The sequence below is a fragment of the Phaeoacremonium minimum genome (genome assembly GCF_000392275.1).
Source record: "Phaeoacremonium minimum UCRPA7 unplaced genomic scaffold PA7_03_scaffold_359, whole genome shotgun sequence".
Lineage (NCBI taxonomy): Eukaryota > Fungi > Ascomycota > Sordariomycetes > Togniniales > Togniniaceae > Phaeoacremonium > Phaeoacremonium minimum.
In genome coordinates this window covers 626913-644901 of record NW_006921263.1, presented here as the reverse complement: position 1 = coordinate 644901, position 17989 = coordinate 626913, and the positions used below count along the sequence as shown (strand labels likewise).

General features: G+C 53.0%; 5 protein-coding genes across 5 annotated transcripts; 4 read left to right on the top strand and 1 right to left on the bottom strand.

Moving 5' to 3' along the window:
- Positions 1 to 530: 530 nt before the first annotated feature.
- UCRPA7_4734 (putative phosphoglycerate mutase family protein) lies at positions 531 to 1360 on the top strand (the record flags this gene model as incomplete). Its single annotated transcript, XM_007917285.1, has 2 exons — positions 531 to 1077; positions 1131 to 1360. 2 exons carry the CDS (start codon positions 531 to 533, stop codon positions 1358 to 1360), a joined length of 777 nt encoding a protein of 258 aa, XP_007915476.1.
- A 2342-nt stretch (positions 1361 to 3702) lies between these two features.
- UCRPA7_4733 (putative pheromone-regulated membrane protein) lies at positions 3703 to 4931 on the top strand (the record flags this gene model as incomplete). The annotated part of the gene is made up of 4 exons (XM_007917284.1): positions 3703 to 3768; positions 3830 to 4259; positions 4319 to 4744; positions 4915 to 4931. The coding sequence occupies 4 exons, from the start codon at positions 3703 to 3705 to the stop codon at positions 4929 to 4931; spliced, it is 939 nt and encodes a 312-aa protein (XP_007915475.1).
- A 1744-nt stretch (positions 4932 to 6675) lies between these two features.
- On the top strand, positions 6676 to 8583 carry UCRPA7_4732 (putative oxidoreductase fad-binding domain-containing protein; the record flags this gene model as incomplete). The annotated part of the gene is made up of 1 exon (XM_007917283.1): positions 6676 to 8583. One exon carries the CDS (start codon positions 6676 to 6678, stop codon positions 8581 to 8583), a length of 1908 nt encoding a protein of 635 aa, XP_007915474.1.
- Positions 8584 to 10329: 1746 nt separating this feature from the next.
- Positions 10330 to 11600, top strand: UCRPA7_4731 (putative nicotinamide mononucleotide adenylyl transferase protein; the record flags this gene model as incomplete). The annotated part of the gene is made up of 5 exons (XM_007917282.1): positions 10330 to 10514; positions 10576 to 10719; positions 10778 to 10885; positions 11047 to 11311; positions 11370 to 11600. 5 exons carry the CDS (start codon positions 10330 to 10332, stop codon positions 11598 to 11600), a joined length of 933 nt encoding a protein of 310 aa, XP_007915473.1.
- A 2822-nt stretch (positions 11601 to 14422) lies between these two features.
- Positions 14423 to 15457, bottom strand: UCRPA7_4730 (putative heterochromatin protein one protein; the record flags this gene model as incomplete). Its single annotated transcript, XM_007917281.1, has 5 exons — positions 14423 to 14500; positions 14558 to 14921; positions 14978 to 15057; positions 15107 to 15146; positions 15204 to 15457. The coding sequence occupies 5 exons, from the start codon at positions 15455 to 15457 to the stop codon at positions 14423 to 14425; spliced, it is 816 nt and encodes a 271-aa protein (XP_007915472.1).
- Positions 15458 to 17989: the final 2532 nt, after the last annotated feature.

Genomic DNA, 17989 nt, shown 5'->3' with positions numbered 1-17989 from the left:
TTACAAAAATAAAATTCGATGCTCTTGCTTACTCTACTCCTGAAGTATAAAGACAAAGTAGAAAGGTGACTCTAGAAGAGCTGCGAATTGATGCTCCTAGGTCAGTAAAGAGTGGGCCAAACGCCGCCCGGGGCCGTAGGACCACCCAGCGCGGCTCACTAAGCAAGTTCCCCTACGCCAGGCCCAGCCGAGCTGCCGCTTCGGGGCATGTGTTCTGGCGTCATTGGGGTGCGATATGGCCCTCCGACTCCGGTCGACAAGCCGCCGTGCGGGTGACTGTGGTCCGCGACTGCACCGCCGCTTCACCGATAAAAATCTTCAAAAACAGCTCCATGAGTCATCGCGGTAGAACATCGCCTCCAACACGTTGTATGAGAAGGAGACAAGTGTCGTCACTTTCGCGAGGCATTTAAAGACTCGTTTCCCCAATTTGTGTGCTGGGATTGACAAGGTCGCATTTCGTGATCTACAACCATCTACTATACACTCGCCGCTGTTACTTACTTACAGACTCATCGCTCTCATCCACCATGCCTATTACACTTCACCTTGTACGCCACGCGCAGGGCTTTCACAATCTGTCGCTCATCAACCAGCAAATATCAGACCCGTCCCTGACGCCCTTCGGCAGAGAGCAATGCGCCGAGCTGTGCAAGGCGTTCCCTGCGCATGACAAGATCACCCACCTCGTCGCGTCGCCGATGAGGCGCGCGATCCAGACATGCTACCTGTCCTTCCAGCCTGCCGCCACGGCCGGCAAGAAGGTCATTGCGATCCCGGAGGTGCAGGAGGTGTCCACGCTGCCCAGCGACATCGGCACCGACCCCCGGATCCTGCAGATTGAGTTCGAGGACATTGCGGACCTGAGCCATGTCAAGCCGGGGTGGAACGACAAGAGCGCCGGCACGCCGTGGTCGCCGACGCTGGACAGGCTCACGGCCCGGGCCAAGGCGGCGCGGAGGTGGCTCCGCAAACTCGGCCAGGAGGCCGGGGGTGAAGCGGACATTGCGGTGGTCAGCCACGGAGGTTTCCTGCATTTCCTCACGGAAGACTGGGATGGCATGGACCCGGCGAGAGGTAGGGTGTTTTTCAATTTATGTTCGCCTGTGAGATGCTGACTCTCGGGTTAGGTACTGGTTGGCAGAATACCGAGTACAGGTCGTACGAGTTTGTCGACCCGGAGGGGGATGACGACGTCGCCAGCTTGCGCGAGACGAAGCCGAGCTGGAGACGACGACGAGGCAGCGCCATTGGTCTGACGGAGACAGAACAGCGAGAACTACGAGCTGTTGTTACTCGTCAAATGGAGGAAGAGTTCGAGTGGCTTGCCAAGGAGCCCCCGTCCGTGGCCGTAGAGTGAAGTGTGACCGATTGCATATGGCCGTGGATAGCGATGGTCGCTCACAGCATTTGAATTGGTATACACAGGCGCAAAGTACATCCATTTAGACTCGATAGGCCTTTCCGCATACAACACCCTCCAGTTTGGGGTTGCATAACTGTGCGAGACTGAGACTGAAACGCTAGAGGCTGCGTAATCCATCAAGCTTCTCACCAAGAAGCATCTTAATTTAGAAAGAAAATCGAAAACAAAACAATTGAGCTTGTTCAGCATCGGAGTATTTCGTTTCAAGAGAGTCGCTGCAGCTGAGTTCTTCAGAGGTATAACCGCTTGTTAAGCGACTGGACAATCTATCAATCTAGATGAGCGGATCTGGGCTGATCCGCTGGCCGCCATATGACAGACCAACTATATATCTGCATGTGGGAAGCGCGCGGATAGAAATCTAGCTGTTTGTGCACTCGTGTTGTAATACCGGGCCTTCTTCTGACGCCTAAGGTCAATTGGACTGGCGGGCAACGGGTGACCATTGTTGAAGACGATCATTGCATGTGGTTGGAAGTGTGATACCAAGAGATTGGCAGATTGCCGCACATCATCTCTCCTTGGCTGTGGTCACCCCAAGGCCTCGGCGTGCCAACATCGGATTGAAACAAAGCACGCCGAGAGACAGGACAGCACGGAAACGCCGTAGGGCTACTTGCCACTTGGCGGCCACCTCGACAGGCCGGATTTACCGCGGATCAGAGAGAACTATAGGTGAGCAGGTACGCTGCCCAGATCGCTAGGGAGTCGTCTCAGGCGCTGGTGTTGGTGTTGGTGTTGCTGGCTTGGTTGGTCAATGGACAGCTGTCTGGCCGCCGTGAAGGAGACTTGCAATTTCTCTGGGCGGCCACAGGGGGGCCCCAGTGCAGCTCTGGAGCGAATGAGGTGCCAGGGGGCGTCTCTGGACTCGTTTGGCGCTAGGACTGCTTGGGGGATAGCGCTATCTCAAGCAAAGGGGTTCCTGCGTCCCAAGACCAGCGCTAAGCCCGTCCTATCCGTTTCCCCCCAGCCCGCCCCCACAGTCCACAGCGGGCGGGACCTGGGAAATGGTGCTGTTCTGAAAGTGCTTGATTCCCCCCTGCAGTTAGTAGGGGATGGACTGGATAAGACGGCATGCTAGATATTCGCTTGGAGAATTGCTTGGATGCTTAACTAAACAGGCGAGAATCGGGCTTCCATCATAACAAGCCGCGTGTAGAGTCCCTGGGATGCAAGGAAAGGGCAAGCTTTCAGATCGACCTTCCCTAAACCGCCGGCTCAATGCCTCCCGCGCTCCCTCTCTCGTCTCTCTAACAGCAGGTAGACTAGGTACACTAGGGAAGACAGTACTACGCAGTAGCTTACTGCTGCCCCTCGTGCCCCTTAACCGACCTCCGCCCTCTCATCGCCGCTCTCACAGCCCGCCTCCTCTCCCTCCTCCCTCCCTCCATCTCTCATTCCAGTCTGTTATGGACGTCCTGTGAAAGAAGAGAACAATCATCCCACCAGTCGTCGAGACCGCCGCTCATTCCATCGAGTATACACTACCAGTCACTCTTTTCCAGAAGCTGCATTTGATTCCGTCATCCTGAAACCGTCCGCTCTCTCTGAAATAGCCACCAACAATAACGACGCCCGCATTGTCCAATCCTTTCCCGTTTCGAATATCTGATACCCAACCTTGCAGCCTTTCCTCTCCCCGTCGATCAAACGAGCAAACCAAAGACACACGACTCCCGCCAGCTGTCCACCCCTTCAGCACGTCTCAAGAAACTACTACAGCACACATTCGGGAACACAGAGGCTGGTTTCCTCATCCGAAAGAAGTCGGCTGCCGTATGCGACCGCGTTATTCGAAGCGCAAGCGACTCGTTCCTCGACACTCAACATCGAGAGAGTCGGCCCATTCTGGAGCATTCTTGGCGGTGTCAGTATGCGCACCGGCCGACAATAGCAGGGCATCCACTTGATTCGCCTGGGTATCCTGCCCATCACTGAATCACGACCCACTCTCTCTAATATCCCCAACCCTTTCTCTCCCTTCCTTCGCTTTTCCTCCCAAGCACACTTATACCGGTGCTTGGCCCGTTTGCGAGTATCTTCTCCCGTCACCAGAAGCACAGTCGACAAGCTCGCAGGCGAGGGACGACTTGTGCGACGGCGGGATCACTATCAGCGACATTCTTTTGACATACCTTCGAGGGCGGAGCGGCTGGAGTCCGTCTCCATCGAATTCGCCTTCATTTCATTCTCACCGGCTGGGTCGATTGGGAGGTTCATCGTGGAGGCAGGTCCAATCGAGCACATTTAGGCGTGCGTTGTAATCCATTCACACCATGGGTTGCATGAGGAGTCGTCGACGGGAGGCCGAGGTTCGTCCCGAGGCGAAATGGGACTATATTGTAAGCTTCAATTGCGCAGACGGGACGGCTAAATGCGTGGTACTAATGCGAGGGTGTCTAGAGTCTCAATGACTTCAAGTCAACTAACTGTTTCACGCCCTTGGCGTATGGCTATCTCTGGTTCTCTCTTCTGTTGTCGATTGCCGTGTACAGTGTCGATACCTTCACAGCCATCCAGCTCCTCGTCTTCAACAAATGGAGTTCCGAGATCGAGCCTACCCAGCTCATCCCCTTCGATGTCTCGAAATGGATCTTCTCTATCTGTATCATTCTTTCGTTTGTCAACCTCGGATTCGAGCATGTCCGTGCCCAGCGCATCATGAGGAGGGGAAGTGTCGCCGAAAGCTATCTCGACAACTTGACGATTAAGCTTCAGAGTATTCGGCTTGGGAAAGGCCAGGGCTGGAAGCGATTCCTGGTCTTTGCTGAGCTGACCAAGAACAAGAAGGGCGCCGAGTACGTCGCTCTCTTCAGTTACTACAGTTTCCAATGTAAGCGCTTTGATCAATCTGAATCGGGTCGTAAGTATCTCAATCTAACTGTCACCCAGCTTGGATCCGTGTTATTCTCTGCTCTGGCCCTCGACAGGCCGTTAATGCTATGACACTCTTGTCTGTTTACAACGCCAAAATCGCCGCCTCTGGAGACTCGTTTGAGAGTTCTCTCATGGATTTCTTTGACAAGATTGGAGTTCTCGCACGAGAAGATGGCTACCAACAGGCCCTCATTCTGTCTGGCATGTGCTTCACTCTGGTCATTTGGGTATTCTCGGCTCTGTCGCTCTTGCTTGCTGCGTTGTTCTGGGTATTCTATCTATCGTGCGCCATTCCGAGAACTGATGGTGGACTTTCGGGCTACTGCGAGCGAAAGGTTAACAAGAGGCTCATGAAGATTGTGTCTGTCAAGGTCAACAAGGCAATCGCGGAGCAGGAACGACAGAGGATGAAGGCCGAGCTAAAGGCTGCGAAGAAGGCCGGTGAGGCTCCTCCGGAAGAACGGAAGGCGACTCTTCCAACTCTCGAAGGAAGCGATGATTCTCTGCCACAAATGCCCATGATGAATAGGAACGATACGATGGCAACCCTGCCGGTCTACACCTCTCGGCCAGGAACTCCTGGTGATTTCGAGCTCAATGCGCTTGATCAGAAACGACCAATGCTTAACCGTACTGGCACAATGTCTTCATCAACTACTGCCTTCTCGTCAAGAGCGCCCCTGCTTGGCGGTGCTGCTGAGATGGGAATAGATGGTCGTTCTGCATCCCCTGCTCCTTCGCTACCTTCCACCAACTTCAACAATTACCCTGGACCACCAAGAACGGGAACGGCTGCTTCCAACAGAAGCTTCGGTGGCCCGACTCCGCTCAGTCGTGTTAACACGGGAGGGTCTGGGTTTGGTGCTCCCTATACACAAACGCCTTCAACCTACTCGTCCGAAACAATGCCATCTCTACCGCCACCCATAAGATCACCTACTGCCCCTCCTTCCAACTATGGTATGCCTCGGCCTAACATACCTGGTCGACCAACAATGGATGAGTACTCAAACGGTCGCTCAAGCCCAGCGCCATCGTCCTACTCCAACAGGGGTGGTCCAACATCGCCCCGTGGACCACCTGGTTCAGGAGGATATCCATTGAGAAGTGCCACAAATCCCGTCCCATCTCCGAGGGGACCCGGACCTCAGTATCCTCCCCAGCGGAACATGACGGCTCCGCTTCAGCCCAGGCATCAGCCAACGGGAAGCGGGAACAGCTTTGCTTCACGACATCAGGCACAGGGCAGTGGGGAGTACCGACCTTACACTCCAAATCATCAGGCTCAGAATAGCGGCGAGGTCGACTACTTCAACCGACCTACCACCGCTCAGAGCCAGAGAACCATGAACCAGCCCGGATATGGAAACAGATGGAATCAGGACGTTGAATCACAAAGAGGGCCAGGCCAGAGAGGGCCCGGACCACGATACTAAATTCATTGTATACCCCTCTTCAAGCCGCTCACATCTATTGGATAGGATGCGGTATGAAGTTATCACTACGGATTGATCGTAATGATAATTTATTTATTCAGCATTTTTGAAAAGCATTCATCGAATGCATGAGAAGCAGGATATAGCAATCAGGGGAACAGTAGCCATGCATATGTTTGTCCATGTTGGGGACAATATCTTGATATGTATTCTTGGGACGGTTATAGGAGCGATTCATTCAATGACATCTAACTGATGGCAATGCAAATTAAGATTTAATGAAGTTTATTGTAAACCTTACGCTCGTACCAACTTAGTGACCTGCTCTGCGCCTTGCGCAGCTCCACGCAGATGTGTGATTGAAGAGCCCCTCATGCAAAGCAAATCCCGAGAGTAGATCCCGCTAGGGGGACCGTCGGCTAGTCGTCTTTTCGGCTTCTAAAAGCGCTACCCCGGGACTAACGAACGCAGGTGTATTACTGATCATTCACTGCACGCCATTCAAACACCACGTCACGACCAAGCCGTTAGGGCTGTTATTTACGCCCTTTGGGTGGACGATTTGTCAAGATGCATGTGTCAGGTTCGATTTCGAGGCACTTTAAGCAGCAATGCCTGACTACGCTGCCAGAGCGGTTTTGCAGCACAGAACAATCCAGTCGAGCTGACTGAGAGACGTGCAGCGACAAATCACGACTCTGTGATTCCCGGTCGGAATATAAGGACGGCGAGGTGTCTCCAGGTCATTGGCTCATCGCCACTACTCAAAAAAGGCAAAGTCGACGTATGCGGTGCCTGAAACCATCGGGCACCTGGGTTCTCTTCATAGTTTTTCTATTACAACTACATATATCTCGAGTCCTTGCTCAGATCTTCATCGCCGAGCCACTCGGCAACTTGCCACGATACATCCCGCTTAACCTCACACATCAGAAGATGCCTACTCTGCACGAACATGTCCCGGGCGGCTGGCATGAAGGAGAACAGTTCATGCACCGCCTCCTGCACTCCAGCCGCCAGGGAAACCCCACGTCGTACGGCCTGCCGGCGCACTACGCCTACCGCGTGCAGGTGTCGGCGCTGGTTGCGTTCGGCACGCTCGACAGCCAGGGCAGGCCGTGGACGACAGTGTGGGGAGGCGAGAGGGGCTTTGCACGGGCCATTGCGCAGAACGTGTTGGGCGTTCAGACCCTTGTGGATAGGCGGTTCGATCCGGTCGTGGAAGCCTTCTTTGGGGGGAAGGAGGATGGTGAGATGGTGCGTCCGCTAAGGGAGGGCGATGATGCGCAGGTCATGGCTGGGTTGAGCATTGACTTGAGTACGCGGGACCGGGTGAAGCTTGCTGGACGGATGATTGCCGGGGCAGTCCAGGTCAATGGGTCCGAGGAGACTACGTCGGGGGATGAGAAGGAGAGGAAAGAAGAGCAGAAGGGGGCAGCTGAAGTCCAGCTCGCGATGATGGTACAAGAAAGCCTGGGCAACTGTCCAAAGTATCTCAACAAGAAGGAGATCCGCCCACATGTACCCTCACCAAGCCTCGTCTCCGATACTCTCCCACTACCCATGGAAGCCATGAAGCTCCTCGCGCGAGCAGACCTCTTCTTCCTGTCCTCCACGAGCGGCGAAACCATGGACACGAACCACCGCGGCGGGCCCCCAGGCTTCGTGCGCGTCGTGAGCAACTCGGCCAGCGACGGCGTCGTCCTCGTCTACCCAGAGTACTCGGGCAACCAGCTCTACCAGACGCTCGGCAACCTGCACGTGCGCCCGCTCGTCGGCCTCGTGGTGCCCGACTTTGCGTCCGGCGACGCCCTCTACCTCACCGGCGAGACGTCCGTCCTCGTCGGGCGCGACGCCGCCGCCCTGCTCCCGCACTCCAAGCTCGCGGTCAAGATCACCGTCACGGCGGCGCGCTTCGTCAGGGACTCGCTGCCGTTCCGCGGCGACGTGGTGGACTACAGCCCGTACAACCCGCCTGTGCGACGGCTGGCGAGCGAGCAGGCCGCGCTCGTCGCCCCCTCTGCGGAGGCGGCCTCGGGCCCGCCGGCGACGGCTACGCTGGTCAAGCGGGAAGTGTTGACGCCGAGCATTGCGCGCTTCACGTTCAAGCTGCGCCCCAGCAGGCCTGGGGCGCTGAAGCAGTGGAAGCCGGGACAGCACATCACGCTCGACTTCAGCGAGGAGCTCGACATGGGGTGGTCGCACATGCGAGACGACGATCCGAAGAGCCTGAACGACGATTTCGTGCGCACGTTCACCGTCTCGAATGCGCCGGGTGTCGGCGCCGATGTGCGTGACGGCGCGGAGCTGGAGATCACGGCTCGCAAGAACGGGCCGGCGACGGCGCTGCTGTGGAGGCACAACCTCCGGGTGCCGCTTGAGCTACCGGTATTTGGCTTCGGCGGTGAGGAGGCATTCCGGCTACCTACAGGCTCTACCAAGGATGGCAAGGAGGCAGTATTCATAGCCGGGGGCGTGGGTATCACGCCGGTGCTTGCTCAGGCGTCGGGCATTGTGGAAGGGGGCAGCCCATTGACGGTTCTGTGGAGCCTTCGAGCGGAGGACTTGCCCTTGGCTGTTGATACGTTCAAGAGACTACCAGGGCTGGCGGGCCGAGTCCGGCTGTTTGTGACGGGAAGGATTGAAGAGAAAGGACATCAGGCTTCAGAGAGCCTTGAGGCAATGGGGGCTACTATTGTGAAGAGAAGGATCCTCAAGACAGATGTGATAGAAGGCTCTGGCAAGCGCAGGAAGTACTACTTGTGCACGGCGCCGGAGATGTTAAAGGTGCTCACCAGTTGGCTAGAAGGAGAAGAGGTTATCTGGGAAAGCTTTGAATATTGAGTGAATTGGGAACTGTCGCCATGCAGGTTCCCTTGGTTGACGGTAACAGGGGATCGGACTGAGGAAAGAAAGGATTGGATAAAGGCGTTTCGGAGGATTGATGGAACTGTAGCGCATCATGATTTTTCACCCTATCAACTCACTTGTCTATTCCAAAGACTTTCTTGACGGCCTCTCTTTTTCGATCATCATATCTCAGTATTTTAAAGTGGTTCAGCCGTTTCAAAAAGGCATCTCGGGATTGCTCCGGCCCCAGTTCTGGAAGGGACCCGAGACACAGGACAACTCTGCAACACTTAGCTTATCTTTGTTCAAGAGACTTTGACTGAAGAGTTAGAGACCCTTGCAAAGTGTCTGTGTTGCAATCGAGGTAACCGGGAAATGGATCATTGTCCGGTGGGTGACTCAACTTGACAACCACGGCGAAAATGCCGGCGTTAACGGACTACCTTGACCTGCTAACTACCTACTATATGCGAATGAGCTCCACTGTCACATCCAAGATAGCTACGAGCCTACGGCTTTGTCAATGTTGACAACGATGCTGGGGCTAAGTTATGAGTATCGAGCTAAGACATCATTTCTACATTCTGGCCATACAATCAACTGGATTGAGGATTTGAATTCGTGATTTCCCCCAGTGATAGTTATACCGTTTAAGAGGCGTTGTGGACGAAAGCAGGTGATTGGCGATGGCCCGCGGGCGAGGCGATTTATTTCCTTTTCGGAGGGCGGGATTACGTAGGTTGGCGGAGGCGCAGGATCTGGCGCTTGGGCTTGGCTCTTCAGACTTCTGCAGAGTGTCTTGCGTGATGTGATGCGATGCAAGCGTTCGGGCAGGCCTGCGTGCGCCCTGCTTGCGCTGTCCCGTACCGTACCGTACCGTACCGTACATTGCACCGAACAGAAGCAATTCCCATCACAGAAAGTACCGGCAAGGCTGTGGCAGGGCTGCATTGGGTGGGCAGTTAATCAAATGATACATGTCACTTCTATGCCATATCCAAGCCACTGTCATAGCTACCCAGGTAAGTAGAGCCTTGCAAGGCCTGGTGAGAGGAAAGCAGGGTCCAGTGCGTGCAGAACAAGAGTCAGAGAGGGGGACCAAGTGACACCCCCACCCATTGTGTCGGGCCAGCCTCTTTTTCCCTGCTCGGCTACGACACTAAGACCTGCTTAGTATAGGTACAGTAACTACTACTAGAGAAGAGTTTCTTCACTCTTCTACTCATAATCTCATACTGGGAATAACTTTGCGCCCTTTTAGTCTCCTCCACTCCCTCCCACTTCACTCTCTTCGCTCCTCTACTAAAAATCACCTCAGAAAGCAGACATCCGGCGCCAAGCACCAGATTCCCCGCGACTCTGGCCCCGACAACCGGCGACTAGAAAGCCTGGACAGTGGACGCTGCTAAACTCTGCCCGCAAAGCACGACATCCTTCCTCTCTCTCCTCTTCTTAGCTTCTCCCTCCATACATACCACTCACATACTTACTTTCTCCACGCTATTATGCTAAGATAGCCTTCAATTGCTGCATCTTTTCCTCAATCCATTTTGCCCAGCCCAACTCTTGACGGGCCTGTGGCTATCTCAAGCCAGCGACAGCGACACCATCGCTGGGAACCTTATCGGGTGAGCGGGTGTGTCCCACCAAACCCCGCTGTTGCCTTGCGCTCGTCATCCCTCGACCTCGTCCCTAGTCACCATTACTCAGGCACATTCGAACCGCGAGTCTACAGCAACCATGACGGCCCCAATCGACCAGAACCCCCAGCATGAGCAGGACCAGGCACAGTCGGCCCCCGAGCAATTGGTGGCCGACAGCCAGATGTCCCCAGAGACATACCAGTTCCCCTCACAGCGGCTGGTGCGCCGGCAGAAGCAAGCAGGAAAGACACCACTAGTCCTCGTGGCGTGCGGATCATTCAGGTACGGGATCTCTTGCACTTGCCCTGCATGTGCAGCCCTTTCTAACGGACCTCCTCTGCAGTCCAATTACCTATCTACACCTCCGGATGTTCGAGATGGCCTCCGACTTTGTGCGATTCAACACCGACTTCGAGGTGGTGGGCGGGTTCCTGTCGCCCGTGTCGGACGCTTACAAGAAGGTTGGCCTTGCACCGGCGTATCACAGGTACGGCACCTTGATGGACGATGCTCTTGGGGGATGGAAGACTAACCGTTCCCTATAGGATTGAGATGTGCGAGTTGGCCGCGCGGGAAACCTCGACCTGGTTATCATGCGATCCCTGGGAAGCCATCCAGCCTGACTATGTTCCTACCGCAGAAGTCCTCGACCAGTATGTTCTCCCCACATGGCAAGATATGCATGGGATTATGGGTGCTTGGGAGGTGCAGACAAGCGTCGGCTACCGAGTTATATCCGAGGCACCTTCTCCTGGATCTATAAAGAGTCAGCCTCTTTATACTCCTAAGACATTTGCTAATTTACTGTTTTCAGTTTCGATCACGAGATAAACGAAGTGCTCGGTGGAGTGGAGGATGTGCATGGCAACAGGAGACCTGTGCGAATCGCCTTGCTGGCTGGTGCCGATCTGATCCAGACCATGAGCACCCCGGGCGTATGGTCACCTCGAGACCTGGATCATATCCTTCGCAAGTACGGCACTTTCATCATTGAGCGGAGTGGGACCGACATCGAGGAGGCCCTGGCAAGTCTGAAGCAGTGGCAGGAAAACATCTACGTCATTCAACAGGTGGTGCAGGTACTGTTGCCCCAAACTCCACTCTTGTACTGAACCAGTGCTAACATTAGCTGCTCAGAATGATATTTCCAGCACAAAAGTCAGGCTGTTCTTGAAGAGAGACATGTCTGTTCGGTACCTCATTCCCGAGCCAGTCATTCAGCACATCGAGAAGAATCACCTTTACGAAGACCCCAAGAAGAAGGAGGATGACGACAAGGACAAGGGCAAGACACTGTCCAGCGATGCCGCCTCGCAAACCGACGAACCTACAAAGGCTGAGTCGAGCAGACATGCGAGTGAGGGCTAGTGATTCTTTAGCTAAGAGGATGCACCTTGGGGTTTTTCAATGTGTATGCTCAAGAGCCGATGTACAGATTTTGTATACCCAACAAGAGCTCCCTTCGTGGTGAGCTAGGGTGGCTATCGTGTTTCAGTTATTCGCATTGCGATCTAGACCGACGGTATCAGTTCCCCCAAGGCTGCAAGTCATAGCGTTTTTATCTTCAGAGTTTCCTATGACTAGCTTTGGGCCGCGGGTCGGAGGGGTTTATTGACCCTTTGTCAAATAGCGGGAGGTGGGACTTTTGTGTGGAAAGAGCAAGGAGATACCTCAGCGAGAGAAGCGAGCGAGAGCGCCTGTTTTGGCTAGCACGGGAGCGGGCGAGAAGAGCGAAAGAGGAGATGGGATCACTGTCTTTTGTGTGTTGTCGGGCGTTTGTGGACTTGCAGATTTGCGTTAAAGTCATATGATGAATGACACGCAGTTAACTATACGATGCGATATGGAAATGAAAACCACTCTTCTCTCGTTTGAGAGACTCCTGCATATCTTCACCCAGTTCCTTCCCTCCTCATACCAATATGGCAAACTCGTGACTTTAAAGCAGACTACTTTCTCATATGAAGACATTTCACTCGAGCTCAAGTCACTTATACAGCCACAGATGAGGAACAGCGATATTTTCCGAGACAAAGCCCACGTGAGCCTATTCCAATATTTCCCAAAGCTATCTATCAGGTCGCTATATACATATACATGCAATCATTGCTCTGTTCCCATCCCATAGTCTCGGCCTTTCATATATGCATGATAATGGCCGTTCACAGTCTAAATAGTTGTTCAGCAACCCCAGCTTGCTTGCCTTTCTTCGACAATAAATAATTCCCATGATTCCCCATCCCATTTTGATGCGCCGTGAAACCCAAAGAAGTTCGTACTTCAGAAAGCAAAAGATAAGAGACCTCAAGTTGAGGTTCTCACTACAGATAGATGGATGCCCACGCCTCGTATGCAATGCATGATAAATAATCGTGTCGTTCAGTTCAAAGCATCAGCAACATCAACAGTGCCATGTTCATATCATTAGAGGCATCCTCAAAGAATGGCCACTCTACACGGTGGCTTACTACGAGGAAGCGGTCGAAAACACCGCCAACGGCACTGCTGTAGCACCCGTAGAAGTAGCGGCTGATCTGCTGCTCTCCGCCTCCCTGGTGTCGTCGGCGGCGGTCAGTCGACAATCTCCTGGCTGCTGCTGCTCCCCGAGCTGGAGGTCACGCTCATGGACCGCCGCGCGAGCGTCACCAGCCTGTAGATGCCGAAGGAGATGAGGGCCAGCAGGATGAAGAGCACGATGATGATGACGGCGATGACGTCGTTTTGTTTCATGGTGGGCGGGTTTGGGGCGCGGAAATGTCTTCCGTCAGTGAGAGACGGGGTAGCGGGTGACACTGCCTGGTAGAAAGAAGCCCGGTCGATGGGAAGCGAGGCTCGACGGAAGCGTTTGAGCGGGCAGCGGGATGGACGACGACTGCAATGGAATGGAAGGCTTCTTTGAGAGAACGAGTTAGTCTGGTGAAGGGTTCCGGATTCGTCTGAGATGTCTCAACTCACTGGAATGCTTCTGTTCGTCTCAAGAGTCCTTTTTGTTCGCACACGTTAATTGACCGGGGCGGTGGCAGCGAAGTTGGGCAGGAAGATCGACCTTGGATGATTGATTGATGCAGCGACGTATCGGTTGTATGAAGCACTCTTCTTCTCTTTTCAGATGAATATCGTTTTGATTCAAATCGTCGGACACTTCAGATTTACAATTCAGCAATAGAGAGAGAGAGACCAGAAATGGAATGCAGGCTGCGCCGGCAGAGCTGCAGCTCCCCAAGAAATATGGTGGTTGCCCCGCCACCTGTTTCTGCAGAGTCAATAAAAATGGCAAGGCTGGGCTCGCTGGTGCTGGCGTCTGCCCAGGTTGCGCCCGCCAACCACCACCTAACAAGGGTTTTAGCAGGGGTCTCGGACCCCACTGCACTGGTTTGCGCTCACTGAGGCGACCCTTTCCCAGCCTCACATCGTCGTCAGACTTTGGGATCCGCCGTGCAATCAGCTGTTGACTGGAAGGATTCTGGCTGGCTTCCCGGCGGGCGTGCGTGCGCCTTTTCACATGATTTCAATTTTGCAACGACGCGCGCAGCTTGGTGTTGCGGGCCATCTGACTTAAAGTAAGCTTCTGGAACTTCAACGGCTAACGGTCCGCTTAGGCAGTTATAGCTCATGTGGAGAGCTCTCTGCCAGGGACCGGCGATCAGCGCCGCGCACGAGCTCGAACCGATCTTGAGCCTCGACCTTTTCCAATCCCTGTCACCGCTGACGTCAAATTGATATGAAAACCTCACTGAACGTCAATCTGAAGACGATACGATCTTTGAAGATGGTGTATTCTGCTAAATCCACGAATGGATAATTGCCGCCGTTGCTATTGCAAGGCAGAGGTGTGAGTCTACGCGCACGCTGCCTGGTGCCAGCCCTCCAGTGGGCGACTTGCACGACGGGCGCCTACCTAGATGTTACTGGAAGTAGTAATTACAGCAAACATGATGAGCCCAACACCTTTTTCGAGAAACAACCTGCCATTCAACGCCCATGTGAAGCCATTATCGTGCCAAGTGTCTGAGCATGCAACAGGAACTCCCGCTGCCTTGGGATATATGATGGAAACTCGATCTATCTGCCATCTCTAAATCTCTCCTTTTTGGCTATCAGCCAAGTCTGAGATGCCATAGCCATGGCTTTTCTCAACAGATCAGCAAGCCAGAGATATTTCGATGGGAGTCTCAACTCTTTTATTGCACTCATTGGGTAGAGTGGTTAAGCGGGACGACCTCGCCATCTCTCGCGATGCGGATGTTGCGCTCATAGAAACGAAGCATCTGGGTCATATGTCAGCTTTCCTGAAGCGCTCTAGGCATTTCACAAGAACATCCTACCTTCTGGGGACATCTCCTATATATGACCTCCTTCGGATGCTGCGTCTTTTGTCCATTCTTCCAGGTGAGATAGATGATTAGATCGCCCTTCTCCTCGTCCTGGCACGCATCGATGGATTCAACCGCATCCTCCCAGCTTCCGCTCGGGACTTTCCACTCTGCCACCTTGGCGCTGGCTGGAGGAGTGCTGTCTGCCGGGTGGACGCCGTTCTTGCGAGATCGCTTTGCCGGTGCAGCATTAGGTGTGGAAGAACTGGGTCGGCCTCGCTTCTTCGTCTTCAGGGCCTTGTCGACATCCTCAAAGACCTTGTCACGGCCACCAATGCTCTCTAGGTACTCGTCGAGGACATCTGAGGCGCTCTCTCTGCAAGGAAAAACGCTTTAGTTACAAAATCGACGAGGTCAAAGGGGGGCGCTCACCTAAGATTGTCTTCCGGCTCCCAGGTCATATCTGACTCGCTGTCATAGCCCTCCCACTTCACATGAAACAGGAGTTTATTCTGCTATGTTGTTAGCGAGAAAAATATCAGGAATTAAGGTGAATTGCACCTTCTGGATCATATGTGCAACGATCTTCTCGACGACAAACCTGCCATGCGATCAGCTGTGTGCCCGACCTTAGTACCCTTTCATCTGGAACTCTTACACATCGTCGTCGCCCTCCTCACCGTCTTCGTCTTCCTCATCGTCGTCGCCGTTATCACCATTAGTATCAGCGTCCTCGACGGTCTTCACAACCTCGTCCTCCTCGTCCTTAACGTATTCGTCGTCTGGTTCTTGGTACTTGACAGAGGTTCGCTGGCGCTTCGGCTTCTTGGCAGCGCTGCTGCTGCTGCGCTCAACGCTGCCGTCGGACATCTCCTCGTCACTGATGGCTAGGGTTGATAATGTTAGATCCATTTCCGAGCTTGTGTTGGTGGGAAGGAGCGGTGCAGGAGCTGAGGCGCGTTTGCGACCGATCTGGTGTGATTGGATTGCGCCCGCGATTGCGATCAGTGGCACTTACCCGGCGGCATTTTGGTATGTAATCTGTTTGTCGCAGAGGAATGAAGTTAGACAACCATATGCAGTCCCAATACGCTCCGGGAAACGGTCGCAGCTTAACGATGGTGACGGTCGTGTTTGGACGAAGTTGAGAAGCTGGCGGGAGCTTCCAGTAGCTTGAACGTGTCGGACGCGCGAATGGGTGGCTGAATTCAAGAATTGGCAGTCGCAGGTGTGGCTCTGGTGCACGGGCCAGGGCCAGGACTGTACGTACTAGTGCTAGATGGAGGGGTGACCTCACTTTTTAGCGATATCGATATCGGACGATATAGGTGGAACATATAGGCACGAAACCATATTGGGGCTGACTATCAACAATTGACAACTTCCTACACTACATACGTCCAACAAAAGAAAGTCTTTCAAGCGAGTTTACCATCTCGTACGTATAGCATATAATTTGATTAACCGTTCTGTCTTCGGGTTTAAATTCTAGGAACTAATGACAAAACTACGATCTATACAGTAAGCCTTGGCTACAATAAATGGATAGATTTCCATCAGTCCCGTGACATTAGGCAGGCTTCCATATCTCCTGACTTGGGATAAATTTCAACAACTAGAGAGAATTGTTTCTTGGCTCTATGTCAGAACTTTATGGATGTGTTAGGAAATTGTCACAAGAAGTAGAACCGCAGGCGGGTAACCTAGCCACAGAATTGCTTGAGTTTGAAGTTAGATATGTTGAGATGTATGGTATAGTTGCTAGGTGATCGCGACGGAATACCATGCTGATCAGGCAACAGACCCCAGCATCTCCCAGACAAGTCAATCGCAGTGAACGAACGAAGTTGATCAACAACCTGAGTGAGGTCAACATTGACTACAATGTCGATACCACAAGTGCTATGCGATACATGCTTTCTCCTGGTTGAAAGAGGTTTCACCTTGCTAGAGAAGATAGTTCAGCATGATACATCTGCGAGCTTCTTGGCGGCAGCCGAAGCAGGGTGTATGATTTGTCGTCCCGCCTATAATAGCCCAGATTTGGATTTCTTGAGATCGCAGCTTCTAGTTCTTGGGCACAGAGATATGGGCAGTCCAACCTCCTAAGGAGTGATTACATGGATCAAACTCGTGCCCTCACATGTAGATGGCCTCACGGACATGCAAACAACTCTGAATACCGACCATATAGATCTCACCTCTCTCTGCGCTGAAGGGCCGTCAGCGTTCAGACGTCCTCCCAGTTAGTCATCTCCAATCGTGGATTTAACAACGAGACAGGTATTGATCCTAGAATCAATATTCCGTTTGGTCGATTTCTAACACGCTCCTGCGTAGTATTTGCTAGCCTCACTTCAAATCAACCACTACTGCATCTGTCCAGGCATGGAAAATTGCTCAAAGATGGTTGAAAAATTGCGAAAGCCAACATATTCTCTGTCAAGAGAGAAGAGGTACCACCCTATGGCATCCTACTCGATTGCTCGACATTGGAATCGAATTCAAACTCCCATTATGGTGCTTTCTTGTTGAAAATTGCGATCTGGATAAAAGCCAACCATACGTTACCTTCAGCCATCGTTGGGGTCACGCTTCATTCCTAAAACTACGGCCGGAGAATTTCGAAGAACTAAAACATGGCATTCCGATTTCTTTGCTTCCCAAGACATTCCAAGACGCGACAACCGTGGCCCGCTGAATGTCTATTCGATATATATGGATAGATTCTCTATGTATCATCCAGGATGATTCCATGTCAGACTGGGCGCAGGAAGCAGCAACCATGGATATAGTCTATACAAGAGCGTATTGTAATATCTCCGCGGACTGGTCCGAGGATCCCTCCAAAGGACTCTTTCGAAGCTATGTACCTACATTTAAGCGCATGAAGAAACTCAGGGCCAAGCTGCCTCTAATTGCCACGATACTACAGTCGAGACAAGATGCAAGGCATTTCCACCCTGAACCATATGTGGCTCCGGCTGCGAACTACACCTGGGACGAAGAGGTCCGAAACGCGCCGCTGAATAAAAGAGGGTGGGTGATGCAAGAGAGATTACTGGCGGCTCGAATCCTTCACTTCTGTCGTCAGGAATTGTATTGGGAATGCTGCCAGGAGAACGCCTCAGAGAGATTTCCCCTCGGCTTAAAAGAAAGTTCAGACAAGATCTTGAAACGACGGAATCAGATAATACAAGAAAATCATTCTGGAAACCTCTACCGTGACACCTTACGAACTTGGTATGAAATTGTGCAGACGTACACCGAGTGCCAACTTACCATACCCTCAGACAAGTTGATTGCAATTTCCGGTGTGGCGAGACATATGAAGCCATTGATGAACGATCAATACATTGTTGGGTTATGGAGGTCTTCTCTTTGCGCAGGAATTGCGTGGATGCGAGATTCGCCGAAGGCTGGAGCTGACAAACGCGTACTTTA